Source organism: Bos mutus, chromosome 10, assembly GCF_027580195.1.
Source record: "Bos mutus isolate GX-2022 chromosome 10, NWIPB_WYAK_1.1, whole genome shotgun sequence".
Taxonomy (NCBI): Eukaryota; Metazoa; Chordata; class Mammalia; order Artiodactyla; family Bovidae; genus Bos; species Bos mutus.
Window position 1 is genome coordinate 22,724,680 of NC_091626.1, and position 27,841 is coordinate 22,752,520.

General features: G+C 39.4%; 2 protein-coding genes across 6 annotated transcripts in view; one reads left to right on the forward strand and one right to left on the reverse strand.

The window, feature by feature from the left end:
* Positions 1 to 7,593: 7,593 nt before the first annotated feature.
* FCF1 (FCF1 rRNA-processing protein) lies at positions 7,594 to 20,622 on the reverse strand. 3 transcript variants are annotated; one of them, XM_005900980.3, is made up of 8 exons: positions 20,596 to 20,622; positions 19,638 to 19,705; positions 18,100 to 18,171; positions 17,357 to 17,505; positions 14,354 to 14,426; positions 12,590 to 12,677; positions 11,026 to 11,120; positions 7,594 to 10,305 (listed from the first exon to the last, which is right to left on the reverse strand). In XM_005900980.3, the coding sequence occupies exons 1-8, from the start codon at positions 20,596 to 20,598 to the stop codon at positions 10,257 to 10,259; spliced, it is 597 nt and encodes a 198-aa protein (XP_005901042.1). In that variant the 5' UTR covers positions 20,599 to 20,622; the 3' UTR covers positions 7,594 to 10,256. The 3 variants fall into 3 exon arrangements, with proteins under 3 accessions (XP_005901042.1, XP_070233614.1, XP_070233615.1); XM_070377513.1 differs by lacking the exons at positions 19,638 to 19,705; positions 20,596 to 20,622 and adding an exon at positions 19,353 to 19,548; XM_070377514.1 differs by lacking the exons at positions 19,638 to 19,705; positions 20,596 to 20,622 and adding an exon at positions 18,945 to 19,060.
* A 78-nt stretch (positions 20,623 to 20,700) lies between these two features.
* AREL1 (apoptosis resistant E3 ubiquitin protein ligase 1) overlaps positions 20,701 to 27,841 on the forward strand; it is a 44,448-nt gene continuing 37,307 nt past the window's right edge. For all 3 annotated transcript variants that reach the window (XM_070377515.1, XM_070377516.1, XM_005900979.3), the window contains exon 1: positions 20,701 to 20,868. The gene's annotated coding sequence lies outside the window, so the exon portion shown is untranslated. The remainder of the gene's footprint in view (positions 20,869 to 27,841) is intronic.

Here is a 27,841-nt window from a genome sequence, read left to right on the forward strand (position 1 = left end):
TCTTTTGGCAAGTCCCCATTAATTTTTGAGTATTTCCTTGCATTTTTCTATAATTAAAAATTTTCCTTATTATGAAGAGGGACAAAGAGAGTGACAGAAGGCTCCTGAACTTCCTTCCTCCCTTGGACACACAGAATGTACAACCACACACAGAGCAATTCTGAGAAAAATCCAGAAACTAGCCCAGTGACTTCTGCACACTGAGTAGATAATACCTCAAAATGAGTAGGAAAGGCTGGGATACACTCTCACCATAAGTCTCACTCTCAGCCTAGTGCCATACAGTTGGGAGGAACCCCCAACTCCCAGCTTCTGCCTGAGGAGTGAAGGGTTTGGACCCACATCTAGTACGCCAACTTTTAAACAATCCCTGGGATGGGTCCCTAAAACACCTAGCTCTGAAAGCCAGCAGGGCTTGGGTCCATGAGTCCCACAGGACCGTAGCAAACAAAGAAACAACTCTTAATGGGCATGTGACTTCATTTGATCATTAAACTTTCTTTTCTCGCTGAGCATTACTTTGATCTTATGATCTTTTTTTTTATTGTAGTAAAAGTTGTATCACATTACATTTGCCATCTTTATAATTTTTAAGTGGATATTTCAGTTGCTTCCACTTCTTCGTTATTGTGAATAATGCTGCAATGAACATAGGTGTGCACATATCTCTCTGAGATTCTACTTTGAATTCTATTGCACACACACAGAAGTAAGATTGCCAAAGTGAAAGTGAAAGTGAAGTCGCTCAGTCGTGTCCAACTCTTTGTGACCCTGTGGACAGTAGCCTACCAGGCTTCTCTGTCCATGGGATTCTCCAGGCAAGAATATTGGAGTGGGTTACCATTTCCTTCTCCAGGGGATCTTCCCGACCCAGGGGTCAAACCTGTCTCCTGCATTGGAGGCAGGCGCTTTAACCTCTGAGCCACCAGGGAAGCAAGACTGCCAAATCATATGGTAATTCTATAATTTAGTTTTTTTGGAAAAACTACTATTTCCCATAGCAGCTGTACCATTTTACATTTCTAGTGCAAAGTGTTCCAGTTAATAAGATGTTGGCCATGTCCTCACCAAAGTTTGTTCACTTTCTGTTCTTTTGACAGTGACTATCCTAATGGGATATATAATACCTCTTTGTGGTTTTGATTTGCATTTCTCTCATGATCAATGACGTCAAGCATCTTGTTCATGTGCTTGTTGGCTATATGTGTATCTTCAGAGAATGGTCTGTTCAAGTCTTTTATCCATTTTAAAAATCAGGTTGTTTTTTATTGTTGTTGAGTAATGGAAGTTCCTTATAAATTCTGGGTATTAATCCCTAATCAGATATATGATTTCCACATATTTTCTCCATTTCCATAGATTGCTTTTCACTCTTTTTGTTTCGATACGCAAAAACTTTTTTAAGTTTGATGTAGCCCCATTTGTCTAGTTTTGCTTTTGCCGTCTATACTTTTGGTGTCACATCCAATAAATCATTGTTATATCCAATTTTCTGAAGTGTTCTCCCTATGTCTTCTAGTTTTATAGTGTAGATCTTTAATCCACTTTGAGTTAATTTTTGTGTTGAGCATAAGGTAAGAGCCTAACTTCATTCTTTTCCATGTGGTTATTCAGTTTTCTGAATACCATCTGTTGAAGAGACTGTCCTCTTCCCATGTGTAGTCTTGGTACCCTTGTAGAGAATCACCTGGCAATATGGTCAGCCCTCCACATCTGAAGGTATTGTACCTATAGATTCAAATAATCGGGGATAAAAATATTTGGGAGAAAAAAGTCTCAGAAAATTTCAATAAGTAAAATTTGAATTTGCCAAGCACTGACAACCGTGATGAACAGAGAAGCCTCGTGTGCTGCAGTCCATGGAGTCACAGAGAGTCGGATACGACTGAGTGACTGAACTGAACTGACAACTATTTACATAGCATTTATGTTGCATTAGGTATTATAAGTAGTCTAGAGATGATTTGAAGTATACAGGAGGATGTGTGTAGGTTGTACACAGATCACCTGTTTATATAAGGGACTTGAGCATCCACAGATTTTGGCGTCTGAGGGGTCCTGGAACTAATCTCCTGCTAATACGGAGGGATGGCTGCATGTGTGTGGGTTTATTTCTGGGCTCTTTGTTGCTCCATTGGTCTATATATCTGTCTTTATGTCAGTACAACACTGTCTTGATTACTTCTTGGCTTCGTAGTATGTTTTGAAATCAGTAAGCCTGAGGCCTCCAAGTTTGTTCTCCTTTTCCAAGATTGTTTTGGCGGTTTGGGATCCCTTGAGATTCCATATCAGTTTTAGCATTTTTTTCCTTTCTGTTTCTGCCAACAAATGTCACTGGGATTTTTTTAAGATTGCATTGAATTGCTCTGGGTGGTATGGACATTTTATTACTATTGAGTCTTCCCATTCCTTTGTATCTTCTCTGATTTCTTTTAGCAATATTTTATAATTTTCAGTGTACAAGCCTTTCACCCCCTTAGTTAGGTTTACCCCTAGGTTTTTATTCTTTTTGATGTTATAGCAAATTGGATTGTTCCTTAGTTTCATTCTTTCTTTGATTCTTCTCTTTTTTTGGATTGGTCTTTGCTAGTGTACTGAAATGCATCCTGAAACTTTGCTGAAATCATTAATTAGTTGTTAACACATTTTACAAATGGTTTCTTTAGGGTTTTCTACCAATAAGATCATGTCGTGTAAAGTGAGAGAATTTTACTTCTTCTTTTCCAATTTGAATGCCTTTCTCTTTTCCAACTGTTCTAACCCAGACTTTTCAACATGTGCTTTATCAGTTGGTATAGGCTAAGTTATGCTGGAGTAAAAAACAAACAAAAAACCAACCCAAATCTCAGTGGCTAAAAGAACAAATGCTTATTTATCATTTACCCTAGTGTTCCCATCATTTGGTTGAGATGTTCTGTGGGACCCAGGCAAAGCAAGGTTGTACAGCTCAACCCATAGTGATCTTTTTAAAAAAATGTTACTTTCTAGTATGAGCCTCTGATCACACGTGAGGCTTCAGTAATTTATTTATGTTTTTACTGTACTGGATTTCCGTTGCTGTGCAGGCTCTCCTCTCTTTGCAGCAAGAGGGGTCTACTCTCCAGTTGTATGTGCGCTTCTCATTGTGGTGGCTTCTCTTGTTGCTGAGCTTGGGCTCTCGGGTCTGTGGGCTTCCGTGGTTGTGGTTCCTGGGCTCTAGAGCACAGGTTCAATAGTTGTGGCGCAGGGGCTTAGTTGCTGTGAGGCATGTGGGATATTCCTGGATAAGGGATCAAACCTGTGTCTCTGGCGCTGGCAGGGTGGATTCTCCAGCACTGACCCACTGAGGAAGCCCCACATAATGACTTTTAAAACTTCTACCTAAATGACATATGCCATCTTCACTCACTTTGCCACACTTCACTTCAAAGGTGGTGGAGAAACGCCTTCCTACCCTGGGTTCATAAATAGCAGAAAGCCAGAAATATTCGGTGAACAGCACAAACAACTGCTACACTCTGCCCTTCTAGTTACCAAATGTTGATCTCACTTTCTCTTCCACAAGTCAGGTATACACCATACAACCCCCTCCCCCGCACACTCTCACAGTCCTGTCCAATCAAAACATCATGTTCAGTTCAGTTCATCATGTTCAGTTGGTAGTTACTTTAAGAATAGTGGAAAGACATCATGACTGACAAGCAACACGCAGCAGCTTCTGGGTTATTGGCAGTGGTCCATTTCTTAACCTGAGTAATAATTAGCTGGGTGTTCATTTAAAATCATTAAGTGGTAGATTTATGCCTTATTTGTCTTTGTGTTATATCTCATGATAAAAAAATTAAATACTGTATGATATGGGCATAAGAATAAAAAATGGACAATGGAGCAAAAAAAACAAAAACAAAAACATCATGTTCAAAGTCCAGGATATTGAGGTGCATGTGGCACAGCAGTCTCTACAGCGAGGGGTGCATGTAGTAGTAACAGAATTGGGAGCTGTGGCTTGTTTTGATCAAGAGATTTCTGCACCCAGAAGGCAAATTATCTGCCTCCATACTCCAAATATGGGCTTACCTCATGGCTCAGGTGATAAAGAATCTGCCTGTGATGTGGGAGACCTGGGTTCAATCCCAAGATTGGGAAGTTCCCCTGGAGGAGGACATGGCAACCCACTCCAGTATTCTTGCCTAGAGAATCCCCATGGACAGAGGAGCCTGGCGGGTTATAGTCCATGGGGTCACAAAGAGTCGAATATGACTAAGCGACTGAGCACATATACCAAATATACTGTTGGTGAAATACTAACAGCACAACCACAGTGAACACTCCTATTCAGAAAAGGAAACAAAAGAAAACACACAGAAGTGACTAGTCTCTAGCAATTCTGACTACAAGATGAACCATGCAAGGGCATCTTTAGGTTTTTTGGAAAAGCTAAACATAGAAAGACAGGCAAAAGTATATAAGGCATACAAAATAAAAAGTTTAAAACAATAAAATTAAAAAATTTAAAGTATATAAGGCAAATGCATTACAAAAAAGAAAAAGAAAGCAAAAATCCTGTTCTTATTAATATTAGAAAGAATAGAATTCTGGCTAAAGAGCATTAAATGAGAGTAAAAGGTTACACTATAATGCTAAAGGCTACAATTTACAAAAAAGTATATTGGTAACTAGTATACATGCACAAAACAACACAGTAGGAATTTCCAACAAGTGGAAACTCTAAGAAGTGCAAGGAGAAATAGACAAAATATATTATTAGAAAACTTTTTTTCTCAGTGTGAGACAGATCAAAGAGTTAAAAACAAATATAAAGATACAGAAGACTAAAACAGTCAGGTTGATCTTATGGGTAAATATCAAACCTTTTACCCTGATAACACCAGGTAATACAGAATACATCTCATTTTCAGGTGTACATGGAATTTTCATGAAGTTGACGTTAGGCTACAAAGAAAACCTTATTATTTTCCATATTGTATATTTAAGCAGCATATTGTTTTTGCATAACTTTTCCCATCTTTTAATTTACTGAGGTGTAATTTACAAATACAATTCCTGCTGACGGTGACTGTAGCCATGAAATTAAAGGACACTTGCTCCTTGGAAGGAAAGTTATGACAAACCTCAGTTCAGTTCAGTTCAGTCGCTCAGTCGTGTCCGACTCTTTGCAACCCCATGAATCGCAGCACACCAGGCCTCCCTGTCCATCACCAACTCCTGGAATTCACTCAAACTCAGGGCCATCGAGTTGGTGATGCCATCCAGCCATCTCATCCTGTCGTCCCCTTCTCCTCCTGCCCCCAATCCCTCCCAGCATCAGAGTCTTTTCCAATGAGTCAACTCTTTGCATAAGGTGGCCAAAGTACAGGAGTTTCAGCTTTAGCATCATTCCTTCCAAAGAACACCCAGGACTGATCTCCTTTAGAATGGACTGGTTGGATCTCCTTGCAGTCCAAGGGACTCTCAAGAGTCTTCTCCAACACCACAGTTCAAAAGCATCAATTCTTCAGCACTCAGCCTTCTTCACAATCCCACTCTCACATCCATACATGACATACTGGAAAAACCTTTGCCAACCTTTGTTGGCAAAGTAATGTCTCTGCTTTTGAATATGCTATCTAGGTTGGTCATAACTTTCCTTCCAAGGAGTAAGCGTCTTTTAATTTCATGGCTGCAATCACCATCTGCAGTGATTTTGGAGCCCCCCAAAATAAAGTCTGACACTGTTTCCCCATCTATTTCCCATGAAGTGATAGGACCGGATGCCATGATCTTAGTTTTCTGAATGTTGAGCTTTAAGCCAACTTTTCACTCTCCTCTTTCACTTTCAAGAGGCTCTTTAGTTCTTCTTCACTTTCTGCTCTAAGGGTGGTGTCATCTGCATATCTGAGGTTATTGATATTTCTCCTGGCAACCTTGACTGCAGCCTGTGCTTCCTCCAGCCCAGCGTTTCTCATGATGTACTCTGCATATAAGTTAAATTAGTAGGGTGACAATATACAGCCTTGACGTACTCCTTTTCTTATTTGGAACCAGTCTGTTGTTCCATGTCCAATTCTAACTGTTGCTTCCTGACCTGCATACAGATTTCTCAAGAGGCAGGTCAGGTGGTCTGGTATTCCCATCTCTTTAAGAATTTTCCACAGTTTTTGTGATCCACACAGTCAAAGGCTTTGGCATAGTCAATAAAGCAGAAATAGATGTTTTTCTGGAACTCTCTTGCTTTTTCGATGATCCAGCGGATGTTGGCCATTTGATCTCTGGTTCATCTGCCTTTTCTAAAACCAGCTTGAACATCTGGAAGTTCATGGTTCACGTATTGCTGAAGCCTAGCTTGGAGAATTTTGACAAACCTAGACAGTGTATTAAAAAGCAAAGATGTTACTCTGCCAACAAAGGTCCATATAGTCCTAGGAATGGAGTTATTGGGTTGTGTGCAAAGTGTATTTTCTAATTAATTCCAACAATTTTGTGTCATTCTGATTTAGGCACATCTTGTAAATACCATATAGCCACAAGATTTTAAAAACATCCAATCTGAGTATTTGTCTTTAATAAGGGAACTTTAGTCACATTCATCATGGGTACTGTTTGGACTCCTTCCTACCAACTTTTGTTTTCTATTTACCGTTATTTCTTCTTCTCTGATTCTGCATTTCTTTTCCTTTTAAAACTTACATATAGTGAAATATACAGATCTCCAATGATGTATTCTGCTTTTTTAAAAAAATCTATTTTTTTGGCTGAGTCAAATGTTAGTTGTGGCATGTGGGATTTTAGTGCCCTGACCAGGGATGAAACCTTTATCTCCTACATTGCAGGGTGTAGGGGACCACTAGGCAAGTCCCAGAATTTCCTTCCTTTTTAAAGCTGCATACTTTCCATTGTGTGTATATACCACATTTTGGTTATTCATTCATCTGTTGAGGACACTGGCATTGCTTTGTCCTCTTGACTACTGTGAATAGTGATGCTAATGAACATGGGTATACAAATCTCTTTCAGATCCTGCTTTCAATTTTTTTGTATATATAACCCAAAGTGGAATTGCTGGATTATATGGTAGTTCTATATAAAATTTTTTTAGGAACCGTACTATTTTTCATAGTAACTGTACCATTTTATATTTCCATCAACAGTACACAATAGTTCCAGTTTCCCCATATCCTTGTCAACACTTGTTATTTAGTTATTCTTAACTGCAGCCATCCTAATAGGTATGAGGTGGTAACTTACTGTGATTTTGATTTGCAATTCCCTAACGATTAGTGATATTGAACATCTTTTCATGTGCTTTTCGGCCATCTATATGTCTTCTCCAGAGAACTGACTATTCAAGTCCTTTGTCTTACTTTTAAATCTATCTCATTGTTTTTAAGTGCTTATGACATTCCGTGGTATAAATGTAACATAGTTAAAACTTTCAGATGGATATTTACATTCTTTTCAATTTTTCTGTTATAGTGGTGCAGTAAACCTCTTTCTATACACTTCCTTGTACACACATGTGAAATTTACATTTATCATGCATTTATCTCACACTGATGATGTATTTTAAAGGAAATCACCTATATGATACCTATAAACTAAAAGAGAGAATTAGGCTCACATGACATCTGTAATTTTTATTTTAATGGATCCTAGTGAAGTGAAAGTCACTCAGTCATGGCCGACTCTTTGCGACCCCATGGACTATACAGTCCATACAGTTCTCTAGGCCAGAATACTGGAGTGGGTAGCCTTTCCCTTCTCCAGGGGATCTTCCCAACCCAGGGATCGAATCCAGGTCTCCCACACTGCAGGTGGATTCTTCACCAGCTGAGCCACAAGGGAAGCCCAAGAACACTGGAGTGGGTAGCCTATCCCTTCTCCAGGGGATCTTCCCAATTCAGGAATTGAACCAGGATCTCCTGCATTGCAGGTGGATTCTTTACCAACTGAACTATCAGGGAAGCCCAAAGGATCCTAACTGCTGTTCAAAATGGTTTTACTTATTTGCCTTCTTGTCAGCACTACAGGACTACCCATGTCCTTACACCCTTATTATATATATTAGAAAATTTTGTCAGTCATTTGTCTTAAGTTTGGGGGAAGTTCTTTTTTGCAGATAAATCTAATTTTAATGTATCCACACTTTTTTCTTTTATGGCTTTTACATTCTTCTTCAAGAATTTTGCTGCTAAGTCACTTCAGTGACACGACTTCAAACAGTCATGTCCGACTCTGCAACCCCATGGGCTGTAGCCTGCCAGGCTCCTCTGTCCATAGGATTCTCCAGGCAAGAATACTGGAGTGGATTGCCATGCCCTCCTCCAGAGGATCTTCCGAACCCAGGGACCGAACCTGCGTCTCTTACGTCTCCTGCACTGGCAGGCGGGTTCTTTACCACTAGTGCCACCAGGAAGCCCTCTTTAAGAATTCTACTCAGAGCTTATATACATTTTCCTTTTTCTTTTTCTAATACTTCCATGTTGGATGGTATCATTGACTTGATGGACATGAGTCTGAGCAAGCTCTGGGAGTTGGTGATGCACAGGGAAGCCTGGAGTACTGCAGTCCATGGGATTGCAAAGAGTCGAACAAGACTGACTGAACTGAGTTGAATACTTCCACACTTCCCTGGTGGCTCAGACGGTAAAGCGTCTGCCTGCAATTCGGGAGACTCGGGTTCAATTCCTGGGTCGGGAAGATCCCCTGGAGAAGGAAATGGCAACCCACTCCAGCACTCTTGCCTGGAAAATCCCATGGACGGAGGAGTCTGATAGGCTATATAGTCCATGGGGTCACAAAGAGTCAGACACAACTGAGCGGCTTCACTTCACTTCATGGCTTAAAAAATATTTAGACTTTGATCCACTTGAAGGATATGAGGAATCTCATGAAGGATATGAGGTAGAAATATAAACTTTTTTTCAAGTGGATAGTCAACTTGTTATTATAATACAGTCATCACTATCATTTACTGAATAACACTTCTATCGGGTACTATTCAATACTATCTTGTTGGGGTTGTTTTGAGGATTAAATAAAATATTTTTTTTTTTTTTTCTATTTTTTGGCTATTCCTGGCATACAAGATCTTAGTTCCTCAACCAGGGATTGAACCCAGGCCCCCTGCAGTGAAAGTGCAATGTCTTGACTACTGGACTGCCAGGCAAGTCCCTAAATAAAACATTTAAAGGGAAGCAAGGAAAGCATCAAATGCTTATGTAATTTTCCCAATTCATACAGATATTAACTGCTGAAGTCAGGATCCTAACCCTAGTGGGATAACCCCACAATATTTGGCCTTCTAATGCAATTTCCTTTTCCCATAGATTTAAAAATTTTTTAATACCAGCTTTATAACATACTAAATTACCATAAATACATAGGTCTGTTTATGGACTTTCTAATCTGTTTCAATGATCTATTTGTTTGTTCTTATACTGTCTTGTGATCATGTAAAACATCTAATCTGATCATGTTATCCATCCTAATTAAAAATTTAATGACTCCGGTTGACCTCAGGATTAAGTCCAAACCCTTCAGCCTGTCATATAAAGCCCCCTCCCTCCCACCTCCTACCTCTGGGGTCTCAGATGTGAGCACAGACCCCTCCCCTCTATGTTCTAGCTCTCTTCAAGATTAACTCAAACATAACTGCCTTCAGTCCTTCTTCTCTCCCTATCCCAACCAAGTAGAAAGAAATCATTCTTTCTACCTGTTTGTCTACTCCCTCATACTTTTATCCTAGCATCATTATTTTACTGTATTTTTTCATCTACATGTCTTTCTTTTACCATAATATGAATATCGTGAGGATAAGAGCACATGTTATTAAATGCTTAGCATAACCTTAAGAGTTGGATACGACTGAGTGACTTCACTTTCACTTTTCACTTTCATGCATTGGAGAAGGAAACGGCAACCCACTCCAGTGTTCTTGCCTGGAGAATCCCAGGGATGGGGGAGCCTGGTGGCTGCCGTCTATGGGGTCACACAGAGTCGGACACAACTGAAGTGACTTAGCAGCAGCAGCAAATCAATATAAAATGACCATCATATCATGTGAGAAGTTTTCTGATTTATAAAAAGATGCAGCAAATTTTAAAATGACACAAAATATAATTTTAAAAACAACATTAAAAAGTGAGTATATTTAACTGTAACTCAGCTCATTATAGAGCAAGTGGGTGAGTGCAATAGTAATTCACACTATAGCATGTTTAATGAACTTGCAAAAGAGAAAACAGGTCAAAGGAAGGTGGGCAAAGTTTCCCTTTTCATTAGAACCGAGGGGCTCCGTAATCATCTGGCATCCGCTCAATGTTGTACCTGATGAGGACAAAAAATTAACACTGGTTAGAAACGTGTGTTTAGAACCCACCTTAAAAGCCCATCCTTTACTGATTGTATCACTCTCACCTCCTGCTGTGAATCCTTTTTGTCAGTGGGAACGTTTTAAAGGCATATCATAATGAATGATTTACAGCAAAATGCTGACTATATTATCTTTATTCTTCAAAGTGGAGAAACAAGTTGGAGAGCCAGGTACGGAGTCCAGGTGTGCCCAAGCCCCTCACCCATATTCTTCCCATTTTGCTGTGTTTGTCCCAGGATGAAAAGTTGGCCAATAACAGTCTGAGGACTGATACAGGAATATCAAAGAAGGATAAAAAGCAGCTTTTGTTTTCTTTTTTTTCTAAATAAACTTTCAGTTTCCCAAATAAGATGCTAATCACCTGCACTAGGTTTTCAAAAAAAAAAGTATTTCTAGCCAAAAAAATAAGCTTAAGTTACTGCTTTGTATCAATATTTAAGGCCACACATTTCCCTATTCCTGCTAGTGATCTTACTGTAACAATGTGACTGTCTGCCTCATTCCTAAATCCTAGCTTTATCTTTTGTCTGTGTTCTTGTCATTAACACTTTGTCTCATTTATTCAAATAGAACTATGTAAACATTTGATACATCAAATTTTTTTTCTCCAAATCCTTCTATATCTTGACATCAACTATATACAGTTAATCACTTCTCTAAGAGAAACTTCTCACCTATGGTTAGAAATGTACATGATGGGAACTCCAGGGATCTTCCGGATTCTTCGTTTAAGGTCCCGGTCAACTGTGGCCACAATGTAACACTTGTGCTGGAAAAGACAGGATTGGGTGTTCCACAGAGCTCACCAAGTGACGCTGGATACAATCACTGGTCAGTCTGAAGAATCACTCATTTTTACAGTAAACAGGAAAGGAAAGGCTAAAACAAATTGGTGAGTAGTTTCTAGATCGAGGAGCTCATATTTATCACATAAAACATAACAAGTTGCCTGGGCTGATTGTAACTCTAAGAATCTTGAGGGGGAGAAGATAGAAAAACTAATCAAAAGCTGCAAATTGTTTTTTGTCTCATAAGTGGAAGGGATTTTCATATCTAGGGCAGACAATTCCTTGGTTTTCGGAAAATACCCTTAGAAAGACAATGTAAAGGCAGAGTTACAGCCTTAGATCCGAAGGCACAGCTTTTGCTTTTAGAAGGATCTCTGGGGAAAATCCCGTGGATGGAGGAGCCTGGTGGTGGGCTGCAGTCCCTGGGGTCACGACTGAGCGACTTCACTTTCACTTTTCACTTTCATGCATTGGAGAAGTAAATGGCAACCCACTCCAGTGTTCTTCCCTGGAGAATCCCAGGGACGGGGGAGCCTGGTGGGCTGCCGTCTATGGGGTTGCACAGAGTCGGATACGACTGAAGTGAGTTAGCAGCCGGGGCTGGTCCTACTCTGGAGGCCTTCCATCCTACCCAAATCTCTTGCTGAGTTTTATAAAGAGTTGTAGATTAGGGCCAGCCATGCTATGGGGAATTAAGGGAAATGCTGGCCCCACTCAAGGGATGAAGTGGCTCAAGGGATGGCAGTGTGGTCACTACATAGAGCTGATTCTTTTCAGCAGAGACAGGCTTTTTAAGGTCAATCAGCAATAGAAGTTCTTGCAGTGTTTGACAAGGAAGAACAGACGAATCAAAAACCTACTTATTCTAGGCTATGTGTGAAATAGCACCCTGGGAGACTCAGATGTAACAAAATTCCTACATAGGGAGTAAATGGAACTTTACTCAATTATTTATTTTTTGGCCGCACTACATGGCATGTGGGATCTTAGTTCCTCCATCAGGGATCAAACCTGTGCCCCCTGCATTGGAAGTGCATAGTCAACCACTAGACCATCAGGCAAGTCCCTGGAACCTTATTTTAGATTCACAGGGAGACAGAACCTGATATATTAGTATGTCTGCACTCACCTACTTAAACCATATTATAGAGGAGATTTGTGGAATAAAGAATCAATAAATGCTCCAAATTACACCTCCAATAAATGCAGATGCCAAGATCTGAAACCATGTCTCCTCCCCAAACCCATGATCTTTCCATTATGGTTACAGTATACACTTCCATTCCACTCTCTCAAGTAAATGAGGACACCAACACTTCCCATGAAGGGATTCTATATAATTTTTTTTTAATCATTTATTTTCCTAGATACTTTACATGAACATTCAGGAAATAATAGCTTATCTTTTTTTTTTTAATAGCACAGAGTAAATATTAAAAAATGATGATACCTGAGTTACTCTTTGTACTAAGCAGTCATCTGCATAGGTTCCTTTGTGTGTACACGGTAATCGTTCAAATCTTGGATCCTTGGCAATCCTATACAGATTATAGGATTATAAAAGTAGATTAATAAAAGCATTCAAGCAACTGAGTAACTTTACAACCTTCAATCAGTGAAATAAGAGTAATGTGATGTATGTGGAGATTTCAAGACACCATTCTCCCCTTGAAGCTTATCTTCTATAATAATTGGAAAGACAATTTATAGAAAAGGGAATTAAAGCTTTCTGACTGAGAGCTGCCAAGCCTTACATCATGTACTTGTTATAGAAATCTGAATTATTCTATTTCCGTTTTACAGATAAAGTAGAAGATTCAGAGAGTTTGATTAATTTGTTCAAAGCTACACAGCTGGGAAAAATCAGGATTCAAAACTACATCAAATTAAACCTAACCATTTTGCTTTTAGGAAGTTGTCTTACACAAATACACAAGAATACAGGTGCAAGGATGGTCACTACAAAATGGTTTACAGCAGTGGAAAACTGGAGATAATCTGAATATCCATCAGCAAGGTAAAAGTTCAATACATTTTGGTCCTTCTAGCCTACTGTAAAAAACGAGGTAGAGCTGTATGTACCAACGTGGGAGGACATATAATAAACAAAGCAGACACAGACACACACACACACGTATATAACATTAAAAAACCACATTCATCAATGTTTTCACTGGTCTCAATAGAAAGGTCCTTAGCATTGGGAATGTGATTGATTAGCTTATGATTTTCCCTAACTCAAAATCAGTGTCTGTCAGTTGTTCTTCACATGAAAATGGTATTTCATGAAAAAGCAGCTCATTCAGCTCACAAATGCTTCCCTTTGAGACAACGTTCATCCTTTGCTCTGTTTTCCGTCTCCTTCCAGTTTTACTGAGATGGAAGTGACGGACAGCGCTGTGGAGTTGAAGGCCCACAGCACGGTGACTTGGTTTATACATGTTATGAAACGACCGCCGTGGAAAGGTGAAAGGCGCGCCCACCAGCAGAAATGCTCTGTGTGCACTTCTCACTGCACCACAAGGAGCACTGGTGTGTATTCCAGGGTTGAGATTTAACACTTTAATGAATTTTACTGTTCTATTAAGGATATTCTTAAGTGACTCTGGTATTAAAAAAAAAAAACAACAACTGCCAGTGAAGAATAAAAAAACTACTAGAATCATCTGGGCCCAATGTCTTGCTTTGTACTGAGGTAATGCCATTTTTTTGCATTCAGTGCAAATGTCAGCACAGTGACAAAGGCAACACCTTGGTATTATTAAGAAAATAGTTTTGCAAACTCCCTGCAAAGGTCTCTGGGACTCTGGGGGTGGAGGAGGGTTGCCGCACTTTAGGAACCACTAAACTGAAAGGCACTTTCTAAACTCAAAACTTCTTGTAAGTTTTGAGTGTGAGATTCTGTTTAAGTGTGAGATTCTGAAGATACCCAGATAACAAACTAATAGACAGACGCTTTCTAAGTGAAAATCCAGAGGAACATACAAGGAGGCCCAGGAGACCTGTGTGACTAAGGAAGTTTAGTTCAAAAAGCTTCAGCTGGAAAACTCTAACCTTCAAATGTCTGCTTTCTAAGTCATGCATAGTTAACTAGTTTTGTATGATTTTTATTTAAACTAACCAGACAAGAAACCTTTGGAGAGCAACAGAAGAAGGAGGGTCAAAGAATCCTCAGTGTACCATCTAAAACAAATCTAGATCAGCTCCATCCTACCTTAAAGCCACTCTATATTTCTGCCCCAATTTCTCAATTTCAGCCATTACGCAGTCAGTTATACAAGGGATACCTGCCAGGAAAAATAAAATTAGTAACAAACTTGTGAAGGAACTGATTTAACTCTCTGAATTATATCCTGTTGAGAGTCTTACCACTGGACCACCAGGAAATTCCCTGAATTATATACTTTAAATGAGTGACTTATATGGTATACGGATTGAATCTTAAAGATGTTAAATAGCATGAAGATGAAAAAGTAAATAATGCATGATCTATTCTTATTCATGAACAAAAATAACCTCACAGAATGAAGTTATTTATTATGAACAAAATTACCCCATAGAAACTGTATATGAACTTTTTAAAACTGCCCCTTTCTGAGGAAAGGCATAACAGGGAACTTTCATTTTCTTCATGCTAGATTATTAATTTTTTTCACAAGTATACTAACACTCTTGAGAACAAAGTTAAGACATCTTAAACTAAAATACAATGCTCAGAAGAAAAAGCAGTTGTAAAATGGAGGGAAGAAGATAGGAGGAGCAGATAGTCATGGAATTCGAGGGCAATACATGCCTTCAAAGGGTTGATTTCAGGGCCATGCAGCACTGAAACAAGAGCTTGCATCTAGAGCAGTGAAATGGGTTCAGGAAGATCACTACGAAGAGGACTCTCAGTAGAAAGAAAGCGCATAGGTAGCTAACTGTCCTCATCTGTTGGAGCGTCAAACAGGGACCAAGAGCTACGAAAAGGTCAAAGGGGCAGCTCCAAGCCAAAAGGAAGGTAAAGGCCTTCTTTTATGAATAAACCAAGTTAAAAAAAATAAGCAGAGCTTAAAACAGTTGAGGAATCTCCTCGGTAACTGAACTTGTAATGCACTTGAATGTTTCTTCAGCCTTTGCTCTGAGATCACACAGAAAAGTATCACACAGAAAAGTGGCATTTTCCTTAGTAAGTTTTTTCTTTCAGAAAAGGCACTGTGAGAGCAATTCGCTGTATGCATTATAGCTGTACTCTATGGTATCCACAACTGGAGAAAGACCTAACTATAAGGCCAATGCTATCCCAAACAATCATCTTTTTTTTTGGCCATGCCATGCAGCTTATAGGATTTTAGTTCTTCAATCAGGGATTGAATCTGCATCCTTGGCAGTGAAAGTGCCGAGTCCTAACCACTAGACCACCATGGACTTCCCCTGAACCATTTAGGTAATAGTAGTGGAGCTAGAGAGCCAGGGAAGCAATGCAACTCCAAGGGACCATGCTTAAACCCTCCATCCACTTCATTCATAAATAGGTCACAGCATTCCTGGAGAAGCAGCTAAGACAACTATAAGAAACACCATGGGAATAGAAGAAGTCCACCAAGATCAGCTTCTTCCCTCATACAGGCCACCTTAGTCCACTTTTAGGCATGGTCGTGATCCAACTTCAGACTACTCTTTATTATTCCTAAAAGACTTAAGAAAATTTTTTTTTAAGTATTACAAGTACATAGCTTTAAAAAAATACAAAAAGGCCTATATGAAAAAATAATGATCCCTTGATCTTTTTCCATTCCAATTTTGAGAATTGGACTATAAAGAAGGCTGAGCACTGAAGAATTGATGCTTTCAAATTGTGGTGGTGGAGAAGATTCTTGAGAGTCGCCTGGACAGCAAGGAGATTAAACCAGTCAATCCTAAAGGAATCAACCCTGAGTATCATTGGAAGAACTGATGCTGAAACCAAAGCTCCAAAACTCTGGTCACATGCTGGAAGAGCCAACTCATTGGAAAAGACCCTGATGGGAAAGGCTGAGGGTAGGAGAAGCGGGAGACAGAGGATGAGATGGTTGGATGGCATCACTGACTCAATGGACATGAGTTTGAGCAAACTCTGGGAAATAGTGAAGGACACGAAAGCCTGGTGTGCGGCAGTATGTGGGGTAGCAAAGAGTCAAGCATGACTGAGTGACTGAACAAATTCTGATCCTTAGAGATGACTATTTTAATTTCATTGGCTGTTTTTCTCACTTGGTGGTTACATGCATAACTTGATACAATAAACTTATGCAGTTAATTTTTATATTAATTTTAGGCATTTAAAGAATTGACCTCTCTTACCCATCACACATCCCTTATCCCATCTTGCTAATTTTAATAAATCAATAAACAGCATTCACATTACTATCACTCTGTAAATGTTCACTATGTAGTATCTTTTATATATATTAAAGGAGGTATGAAGTATTTCCTTTGATTCCAATAATTAATTCTTTATGGCAAATTGTAAGTTTAATTTTCATTTGTACCTTTTACTAGATGACTGGAAAATGTGTGAATATAAACCCACTACAAAATATAACAGATCTCACTATTAGGAAGTTATTCCCCTGTACTTGTCCTAAACTATCTTTTTCCTCCTCATGGTAGGAAAAGAAGACCATTTGAAGGAGGAGACACCCAAACACACAAGGGAAATCTATTAATGGTAAACTACATATCTAGGTGTAAATAAACTACCTCAGATCCTTTGCGGTACAAACACACAACAGACTGAATAAACTTAGGAATGGTTGCCCATGATCATTTCTAGTTCTGTGACTGTAAATGGCAAAATGTCTTATTTAGCTTTTCCACACTGAAGTGGACAGGTGAATGTTTCCTTCCTACTTAATGTAAATAACACATATAGTGAGAAATGAAATAAATTTTCATTTATCCAGAATTTTAAAATCCAAAACCTAAAACAGAAAATTCCCCACCTATTTTCTAAGTTGATGTCTGTAACGATGGTCAAAATATACTAAGTGTTTTCTCAACTGTGAAAGTTTAATTATTCCCAGTCAAGTTTGCATTATATTTCAATTCATTGAAAAGGGTCCTCGCTATGGTGAGCAAATTAAATGGCCAGCAATTCAGTAAAATTGATTATTTTACTGAAATAATCATTTTAAATTCAGTAAAAGTATGATTATTCTTTACAAATGTCAGAGAAATGGAAAAGTCTGATACTCACACTTGGCATACAGACAGTCCATCATTGACTGCACTAAGTCCAGTTTGGCCTTAATGGAAAAGTTGATAAAGTTGGTATCGACCAGGATGTGGTAAGGTGGGCCCAGCTGTGTGTTATATTGGAAGAATAAGCAGGAAGGGTGTTGGGGGCTGGAAGAAAAAGAAAAAAGACATGAAGTAATGTCTACACTGATATTCTGGTATAAACAAACAAAAAAGAAGTCTCTGCTTGGAATAGTTTGTTCCTTTCCCCCCATTCATTGAAAGTAAATCCTGTGATGATATATCCATCACCAATCTAGGGCAAAATGAGAAAAATAAGAAAAATGTGATGAGGTTTCATAAAGTTAAATGTACTTACTTAAAAGGAATAACCTTTATCCTGAAACTATGCCCTTACTACTTTTTGGTGATATGCTGTCTCTTTTATGAAATGCGGGTATGTTAAAACAATTAACAATCTTTCAATTTTCTTTTGAAAGTTCCTTGGCAAAGAAAAAAAAAATGATATTAGATTTAATCCCCAGGATTTAAGGAAACTTTTACTGCTCCATGAAGTCCAAAAACCTTTGAATCATTAGAATTGGTTTATGCTCATCAATATCACTTCATTTGCACAGCTGTGCCAGACTTACAAATGACTGAGCAAATCAGTTCAGGGGATGCCTGAATTTCTCAGAGGTCTATGGTTTTAGAATCTTTCTTTTAGTTTTAAAGGAAAACTTGAAATTTTTGATTACTCACACTTCTCTTTCCTTGAGTGCACTGGGATCTTTCTTTTCTTTCTTTTTCGGTTTTAATCTATCCTTTTCTTTACTAGAAAAAAAAAAAAATTCAATGTAGGAGAGAAAAAATCCACAGCAGTGATTATTATTAAAAGTTTCTTCTTTTTTGTCTACAAAGGAAATCCTATTTTGTGAGATTATCATATTAATATCAGCATAGGCTTCTTGTGCACAAATAACTGTGAGAAAGTACCCTGGAATTAACACAGTTAATCAGTAAAACCTAATTAAATTTTAAAATCATTAGCTAATAATCCATATAAATTATTAGTGGATAAGTAAATGTTGGTTATATTATTTCTTTCTTTGTCAGAAGCTCTCATATCAAGGATAAAAATCCACTTCCAAGCAGTGGGTGAACAGGCTGACATTTATCCTCTGAAGACTCAGATGCTTCAACAGCAGGAAGGGTTCTCCCACATGTCTCTTATAAAAGGCTAAAATGTGACAATATATATACAGAATTTAACCTTAACTAGAAACAAAATATTATTAGTGGGTCAAATTTCCTTAAAATTACATAATAAATTCATACTAAAAGTCAAGAATACAATTTAACCACAATGAAGGCTCTAAGGACTACTCCTTTGTACTGAGACTCTTAAACACAATGAAGCCCAGTCTTTATTTAATAACTCCATCCATTCTTAACCAAGCTGGCAAGCTGTTTAGTTTCTCCTTATACTAGGGAGTATCATTCTACTCTCTTCCTCCACAGTCATAAATCTTGTAAGATTTATCAAATGGAGACACCTAGGTGTTTTCCCCGGAGAAGGCAATGGCACCCCACTCCAGTACTCTTGCCTGGAAAATCCCATGGATGGAGGAGCCTGGTAGGCGGCAGTCCATGGGGTCCCTAAGAGTCGGACATGACTGAGCGGCTTCACTTTCACTTTTCACTTTCATGCATTGGAGAAGGAAATGGCAACCCACTCCAGTGTTCTTGCCTGGAGAATCCCAGGACTGGGGAGCCTGGTGGGCTGCTGTCTATGGGGTCGCACAGAGTCGGACACGACTGAAGCAACTTAGCAGCAGCAGCAGCAGCAGCAGCAGGTGTTTTCCCATTTTTTCTTTCAAAAATACTTGAGTTATCAGGTGCTGGTACACAAGACAATGATAATCTCTGTCTTTCAAAAATTATAACAAATCTTTTCCCCCCCACTGGGGAATGTAGCAGTGTAATGACAAAAACTTAAAGTAAATCCTACCTACCTCACAGAACAGTCAGGAGGCTTCAAAGTGATATGGCACATACAGTATATAGAAACAGTGATACAAATTGAACACTTAAGAGATGCTGAATTCCCAACCCATTCATCAGTGTACCTGCTCAGCAGCTAAGCCACTGTTGTACCGTATTACCCTATAATAATCCAAGACATAACACCAAAAGTAAACAAAACAACAAAAATAACAACAGAAACTTTTACTACTTATCCCCTCGTGATTTCTATAGCTCTGGGCAGTCTAGGAACCCAGGTGATTCCAGACACTCACAGCCTCTGATCTCTGAGACTAAGCATTCGCTTCATGGTCGCATACTTCCGTGTTTTCTTTTGCTTCCCCTTTAAACAAAAATTTTAGAGTTAAAAGGAGTTGGAAACACACCGCATATTCCTAAGTTCCTTTTCTTTTGTCCACATCCTTCTTCCCTCAAATACCCAATTCCTCCTATCTGCCTCAACCAGACTTTATTTTCTCGGGCTCCAAAATCACTGCAGATGGTGACTGCAGCCATGAAATTAAAAGACGCTTGCTCCTTGGAAGAAAAGTTATGACCAACCTAGACAGCATATTAAAAAGCAGAAACATTACTTTGCCAACAAAGGTTCCTCTAGTCAAAGCTATGGTTTTTCCAGTAGGGTCACGTATGGCTGTGAGAGTTGGACTAGCGCGGAAGAATTGATGCTTTTGAACTGTGGTGTTGGAGAAGACTCTTGAGAGTCCACTGGACTGCAAGGAGACCCAAACAGTCCATCCTAAAGGAAATCAGTCCTGAATATTCATTGGAAGGACTGACGCTGAAGCTGAAACTCCAATACTTTGGCTACCTGATGCGAAGAACTAACTCATTTGAAAAGACCCTGATGCTGGGAAAGATTGAAGGCAGGAGGAGAAGGGGACGACGGAGGATGAGATGGTTGGATGGCATCACTGACTAGATGAACGTGAGTTTGAGTAAACTCCGGGAGTTGGTGATGGACAGGGAGGCCTGGCGTGCTGCAGTCCATGGGGTCGCAGACCCGTACACGACTAAGCGACTGAAGTAAACTGCCTCAACCCATCCTCCCAACTCGCTAAAACATAAGAAGCACTACTCCCGCAGTTTAAAAGGTGAGATCGGAATGAAAATAAGCAAGGAGACTTTCGTGGAAGTTTGGCCAAAGGCCACTCCCTCAATCTCCTCCTAGACGTGGTCTGACAATGCCCGTTCTCGGACTCCCCGGGGCCTCACCATGTTCACGCCGCGCTCTTGTTTCTTCCGGAATCACCGGCGGCGCGGCTCGTTTGCATCATCCGTACGCCACTTCCGGCAAAGGCTAGCCCGGAAGCGGAAGCCGTTTTGGGAAACGGAAAAGCCCAGCAGCGGGTTCCCAGCCGCCGGGCTGGGCAATCTGTACTGGGTTCTCTTGAGTGGGAGGGTCTAGGGCCGTATTTTCTGCTGGTGCTGCCACCGCCTCCCAGAGTAGCAGAGCTGCGACTTCGCCGTGCTGCACCCCCAGTTTGGGTAATGTTTCCCTCTTGCATTACTCCAGCACGAGGCAGAGCTCAGAGGACCTGCCTGCATTATATAGAGTTCTAGAGAGAGGGAGGACCAGGGTAGAGGGGACGACATTCTGGATTGCCCAGTAGGTTTGGGGAAAACACGTTCTCCTCATCCTTCAGCGGCGGGCATCAGGTCTTTATCGTGCTCCGCGGAGGCTCTGGTTCCTCCTTGGTTCTCCCAACCGGCATTGTGCTTGGGGTAGCCGAATGGACGATTCTCGTGATTTCCCCCGAGTGCATACCGTGTATTCGTCTTGGTGAAGCCTAGAGGGATGAGGGAAGGGTGGGATGAGGGATGGAGCAGCATTTGAGGGCTTTGAGGGCTTTGTTTGGACTGTCTCTAAAAATCGAGGCAGACGCTTGCCTGTGTTACTAGTTACCAAGCCAGTAAAATGTTGGGAAATAATTAGCATTGTATTCTGAAGCCTTGGTGTGTTATCTTTCATGGGAAAGATTAGAGTTTTTGAGAACAAGAAGGGTAAGATAACTTACTTTTTTTTTTTGAGTACCTTTTTAGGTACTCTGGTGGTTCTTAACCTTTCGAAGATCCAGGGACAGTTCTTTAATAAGTGGGTACACGTTGCAATATTTGTCACACGATTATGAGACTGGTGACCTCAAAGCCTGTCTGTGAACGCTCTAGGTCTGCGCTTGACATGAAGAACCCCGATTCTATATATTGTATTAGGCATTTTAACTGTATTACCTTCTTTGACCTTCACAGTGATTTCAGTATCCCCATTTTACATAATGGGAAGCTGAAGCCTAGACTTTGTTCAGGGGTTTGTTTGGGTCTAATTCCACAGTCTGTACTTATTTCACAAAGCTGTCCTGATGTTTGAAATCCAAAAAGGTTATGAGGTTAAAGAAAAAAAAGCTGACCATAGCAGCTTAAGACTTATTATGAAACATAGTGTATTAAAATGGACTTTGGAGTCTGACTGATGGGGTTTTAAAAATCCCTGTACTGCCCTCTAATTACTTGTATGTTATTGGGTGATTTTATCTGTGCTTCAGTATATTTGTAAAATGAATAGTATCTATCTTACAGGAATGTCTGTCAGTAATCAGGACTAAGTGAGTTAAAGCATGAAGTCCCTAGAAGAGTGTTCACCACGAGTAAACCCTATTAAAGTATTTTCTGTTATTATTGTGTGTCTTCTGTCAAAGTATGCCAATGATATTTTAATATAGTTGCTCAGTTTTGGAACTTGAGTGTGTTATAACTTCAAGAACTTGATTACATTTTCAGTTCTTGAAAAGCTCCTTTGCAGGATGATTTCTTGAGTTGATTTGAGTACAGTTTTCTTCCTGCTTTCCCTTTGAGGCATGCATGCATGTAGCTAGCTTTGTAGGGCACATATTTGACTTTGTAGGCTCTGAATTTTTGACATTGAAATAATTTTGTTATGGAAGCATCTACAGATCCTGTGTATGCCTCCTGCTTTACCCCATTTGTGGTTTACTAGAAGTTCCTAATCTTTAGGGAACAGCCTTTCTGCCAAGCTGTCATGGTGACATGATAGCCACAACTTTTTTGATGCATTAGAACCTCATGGTGATTAGGCAATAAGCTTTTTAAGTAAACATGATCGGTGTGTTTATTTTGAACATTTGGAGACTGATTAGTATTATATATAGGTTTAGAGAGAAAATTGCATATAATTAAATAGTAATTTGCATTTAAATTCAGGCACCGACAGAAAAACAACCAAGAGAGTTAGGGTTAGAATGTGTACCCTGAATTTTGAATTCTGTGAACAATAACAAATTAAAAAATACAAGCAGTGTGTAATATCTATTCTGGGACTTTTCTGATTTCCTTGATTGTTAAAGCTTAGTAGGGAGCTAAATTAGTGTGGGAACACTATGGAGGATGAGAACATACTTAGGAAAATATGGTTTTTTTTTTTTTTTTTTGCTTTGTAATTTTGTTCCAATCCAAGATTCTTAGGTTCTAAGATTCATAAAGTACCAGGATATCCTATAGCATGTTTTGGTAGTTATGGGAGGGACAGATGGTGTTGCTTTGTGTTGGGTGGGAGCAGAAAGTAATCGATTTTGATTACATACTTGTGAGAAAAATAAGTGATTTTAGTCCTTCTCAGCAGTCAGGAGGGTTGTTTGGTTCTTTTCTGCAGTCTTGAAGAGAAAGAATTGCTCAAGGCATTTGACCCACAGTTTGAACACATAATTGGGCTTGGATTTCATTCCATTCACTAATTGGCCTAACTTACTAATGTAAGTTGTTAACAAATTGCTTTTTAAAATTTTGGAGGATGAATCTTGTAGGTCAGTGTTAGAAAGTTCGATGTGTATTCACTTTGTGGCCATTAAGGGAAAAAATCACATATATTTTCTTCCGTTTCAAGTTAGTTTTTACACTTTTTAAAGAAGATGTATCTATTTCTTTACTTACTTATTTGACTGCATCAGGTCTTAGTTGTGGCATTCAGGGTCTTCGTCATGTCGTGTGAGATCTTTTGTTGCAGAGAACAGACTTTCTAGTTGAGCCGTGACGGCTTAGTTGCTCCGAAGCATGTGGGATCTTAGTTTCCTGACCAAGGATTGAACCTGTGTCCCATGCGTTGCAAGGTGGATTCTTAGCCACTGGACCACTAGGAAGGTCCCTTTACACTAACTTTTATGTCTCATGTGATAGGAGTTTTTTCCCCAACAAACATTAGTTGCTGTTAGTTATTTTTCAGTTAGCTCGACTACATCTAAATGTGGTAGCATGGTATATGTACAGCAGTCCCTGTTTGTAAGATATCGATATTGAACTGGTTTATCAGGATACCTGAGAAGTACGTTCCTGCTGCATGTTCATTCATTCAGAGGCATTTATTGGAGGGCCCGTTCTGCTGCAGGGAATGTGCTGGTTGTTCATTCATTCAGAGGCATTTATTGGAGGGCCCGTTCTGCTGCAGGGAATGTGCTGGTTATTCTTCAAGAACTCAGGCCTGTATTAGAGAAAGAGTTGTGAACAGATAAATTATGGTAGGTGGTTGAACCAAGGTATGCAAATTGAAATATTTTATTTTTTTAAACTATAAAACATTTTATTAAGAAAAAAATTTTTTTATTTTGTATTGGGGGTAGCGAATTGAAATATTTTAGAGAATTTATTCTACCTGTTCTTCTTTCTGGAAATGGACCAGGTCAGAGTACTGTTGTGTAATATTTATTTAGTGCTATAACATATAACAGATCGGATTTTATGACTATAATGGATTCTAGTATGTCATTTTATCTTTTAAATGACTTTAGTCATTAAATAGTTTAGGTGTAAATTTCAGTTATCTTTCTTTTGTTTCTTCTTTTACGCTTCACTAAAGCATCTGCTTACAATGCAGGAGACCCGGGTTCAGTCCCTGGGTTGGGAAGATCCCCTGGAGAAGGCAATGTCAACCCACTCTAGTACTCTTGCCTGGAAAATCCCATGGACTGAGAAGCCTGGTAGACTATAGTCCATGGGGTCGCAAAGAGTCGGACACAACTGAGCGACTTCACTTCACTTCACTTTTCCAAAGTTCTGAGGTTGTTTAACCTTATTGTAGCGTGTGTATATGTAAGCATGCCTGGAGCTTGATACAGTGTTATGTCTCTATGACATTTTCCTGATGGGACTCTTGAAGCCTATTACTACAAAATGTGCTTTAACAGAGGGAGATATGTATTTATCTAGTTATTAGAAACCAAACAGTTATGGTAAGTATATGGCTTGCCATTTAGCCTGAATTGGAACAGTATCATATGATTTTAATATGTATTTTTGTTACCTTGAGAAGTTGAGGAATTTGTACCATGTTTTTCAGAGCTTTTAGCTGAAGCATCCATTTCACTGCAGTTTGCATTTTGGTGTTGAGATGCTAATTGTCAACATCTGTTCATTGTATTTTTTAAAATACTGACACAATACATTTTACTAAAAGATTAAATGGTCTAGTGTATTCACTCAACTAATGGTTTTGAGATTCCTTCTCACTTAGGTACTTCTAAGATCTTATACAGTGTTCCTGTGTGATTCCTACCTTCTCTTCCCAATGCATATCCATCTATTTTTATCCTTTAACAAATAGTTCTTCTTTTTGGACTAGCCTTAAAAACAAAGAATGAAATAAAACACTTTAAAAAGCATTTAAAATACATTTCTACCATGAAAAATTGGGATTGACTTAACTAGATGACTTGTCTTTATGCTTCTGTATGTCTTCAAGGCCATCTGATTCCACCTGAACCGTTCAGGAACCTGAATTTGGTGCCCCACACATCCTACCCACCAGACACGAGGCCCGCTACTCTTAGATGTCTACTAGCCATACTTCTGGTTGTTGCTGTTGTTTTTGCACAAAGTCCACCCCAAGAACTTTGACAAAGCAAGAGAAAATACACGTGCTAGCAAAAGTAATCTCATTGTAAAAGTTGCTTTTACATTTAAAATTCCTCAATTGCTAGCTTACTGTGGTTATAAAGTGCAGAGAATTCTTTTTGTTGATTTCTCCACCTCCCTACCCCTAGCATCCATTTCCTCCCAACAGATTTTCTTCCATGTATTCTCTCTCTTCCCTTGGAGCCATGTGCTTCAGGGGGAGCCAACCACATCTTCATGCCAAAGAATGGGCCTGGTTGGCTAAGAATAGTTCCATCCATTCTTTACCAGTCTCTAATTTAGGAGAAGAAATGCGATTCAATTTTGGTCAGTGAGAGATTTAAATTTGCTCTTGGATTCTTTAAAAGTCCTTCCTCATGCTTTCATTGTGTTTTCTATTCATTATTCTTTTTGGTCAGAGATTAGATAAAGGTAACTTATTAATACACAACATTTACTATTGTGTCCCTCCCTTTGTTTTTATCCAGAGATCTAGCCCAGGTTATTTAAAACCCCTGGCTTGTCCACTTAGGGAAGTTTAACTCCAAGGATTGTTGTTGAGTTGCTAAGTCATGTCTGACTCTTTGTGACCCCATGGACTGCAGCACACTAGGCTTCTCTGTCCTTCAGTATCTCTTGGTGTTTGCTCAAACACATGGTCATTGAGTCACTGCTGCTATCTAACCATCTCATCCTCTGCCGCCCTCTTCTCCTTTTGCCTTCAGTGTTTCGCAGCATCAGTCTTTCCCAGTGAGTTGGCTCTTCGCATCAGGTGGCCAAGGTATTGGAGCTTCAGCTTCAGCATCAGTCCTTCCAATGAATATTCAGGATTGATTTCTTTTAGGATTGACTTTGTTTGCTCTCCTTGCTGTCCAAGGCACTCTTAAGAGTCTTTTCCAACACCATAATTTGAGAGCATCAATTCTTCAGCACTTAGCCTTCTTCATGGTCCAACTCACATCTGTACATGACTACTGGAAAAACCATAGCTTTGACTCTAAGGACCTTTATCGTCACAGTGATGCCTCTTTGCTTTTTAATACGCTGTCTGGGTTTGTCATAACTTTGCTTCCAAGGAGTAAGCGTCTTTTAATTTCATGGTTGCAGTCACCATCCTCAGTGATTTTGGAGCCCGAGAAAAGAAAATTTGTCACTGCTTCTACATTTTCCTCTTCTAGCCATGAAGTGATGGGACCAGATGCCACGATCTTAGTTTTTTTAATGTTGAGCTTCAAGCCAGCTTTTTTACCCTCTTCTTTCACCCTCATCAAAGGCTCTTTAGTTCTTCTTCACTTTATGCCATTAGACTGATATCATCTGCATATCTGAGGTTGTTGATATTTCTCCCGACAATCTTGATTCCAGCCTGTGATTCATCCAGCACAGCATTTTGCATGATGTACTCTGCATATAAGTTAAATAAACAGGGTAACAACATGCAGCCTTGTCTTGTTTCTGTCCCAATTTTGAACCAGTCAGTCGTTCCACATAAGTTCTATCTGTTGCTTCTTGACCTGCATACAGATTTCTCAGGAGGCAGGTAAGGTGGTCTGGTATTCCCATCTCTTTAAGAATTTTCCACAGCTTGTGATCCACACAGTCAAAGGCTTTAGTGTAGCCAGTGAAGAAGAAGTAGATGTTTTTCTGGAATTCTGTTGCTTTCTCTGTGATCCAGAGAATTTGTCGTTAGTTTGATCTCTGGTTCCTCTGCTTTCTCTAAACCCAGCTTGTACATCTGGAAGTTCTTGGTTCATGTACTGCTGAAGCCGAGCTTGCAGGATTAGCTCCAAGGATACCCCTTGGTGTATGTGGTAGAACTGTTAGGAAAACAGTTAAAACCTTCCAAGTATGATTTGGGTTTTCATATCCTGGTGAAGAAGGAAACCTGGTTGGGCTATATAAATGGTTTATAGAAAACCATTTAAACAGATAAGGTTTTGAAAAATGTTTTAAGCGAGCATTACCTGAATTGGAGCAATGACTTGGGAGGCATGTTCAGAATCCTAAGGGGGAGTGTGAATGGAAAGTGGGGAACCATATGTACTTTTTTTAAACCCAGATTTTGTTTTGGAATCATTTTAGGTTTATAGAAAAGAAGCAGAATAGTACAAGGAGTTTCTGTTGTACCTTTTACCCAGATCTCTCCCTAATGTTAATGTCTTACATAATCGTGGTAACATTTTGTCACATCTAAGAAGTTAACATTGGTATGAATTGAACTGCAGACTTTATTTGGATTTCACAAAACTTTTCCACCAATATCCTTTTTCGGTTCCAGGATACCACACTGCATTTAGATCATGTATGATTTTGATAAATAGATTGGGGTTTTCAGTGAGCTTTTTCTGTGCCATGTATGTGGTCCAGTAATCCTCTCTGACCAGTGCTGAGGAAAGTCATTGACCTTGAGAATAAACAGTACCACATAGGTGGTTTTTGTAGCCTTTGATGCTCAAAGCACTGTTAAGCCAGTAGAAGAGTTGGCTTTGCTCCCAGGAGGGTGGTGTGACGTTTCCTGAGAAGCTTAAGAGCTGATCCTGATTGTGGGTCCCTTCTTAGCTTC

Bases quoted from the DNA above. Each gene is read 5' to 3' on its own strand.
- FCF1 (XM_005900980.3), bottom strand. The intron at 18,172-19,637 runs GTGAGTGTCTGG...TTTTTTTTCTAG, and splicing joins AGTCTCAGAGATCAGAGGCT to TAAAGAAAAGGATAGATTAA. The intron at 17,506-18,099 runs GTGAGTAATCAA...TTTTTCTTCCAG, and splicing joins GCACTCAAGGAAAGAGAAGT to CCCCCAACACCCTTCCTGCT.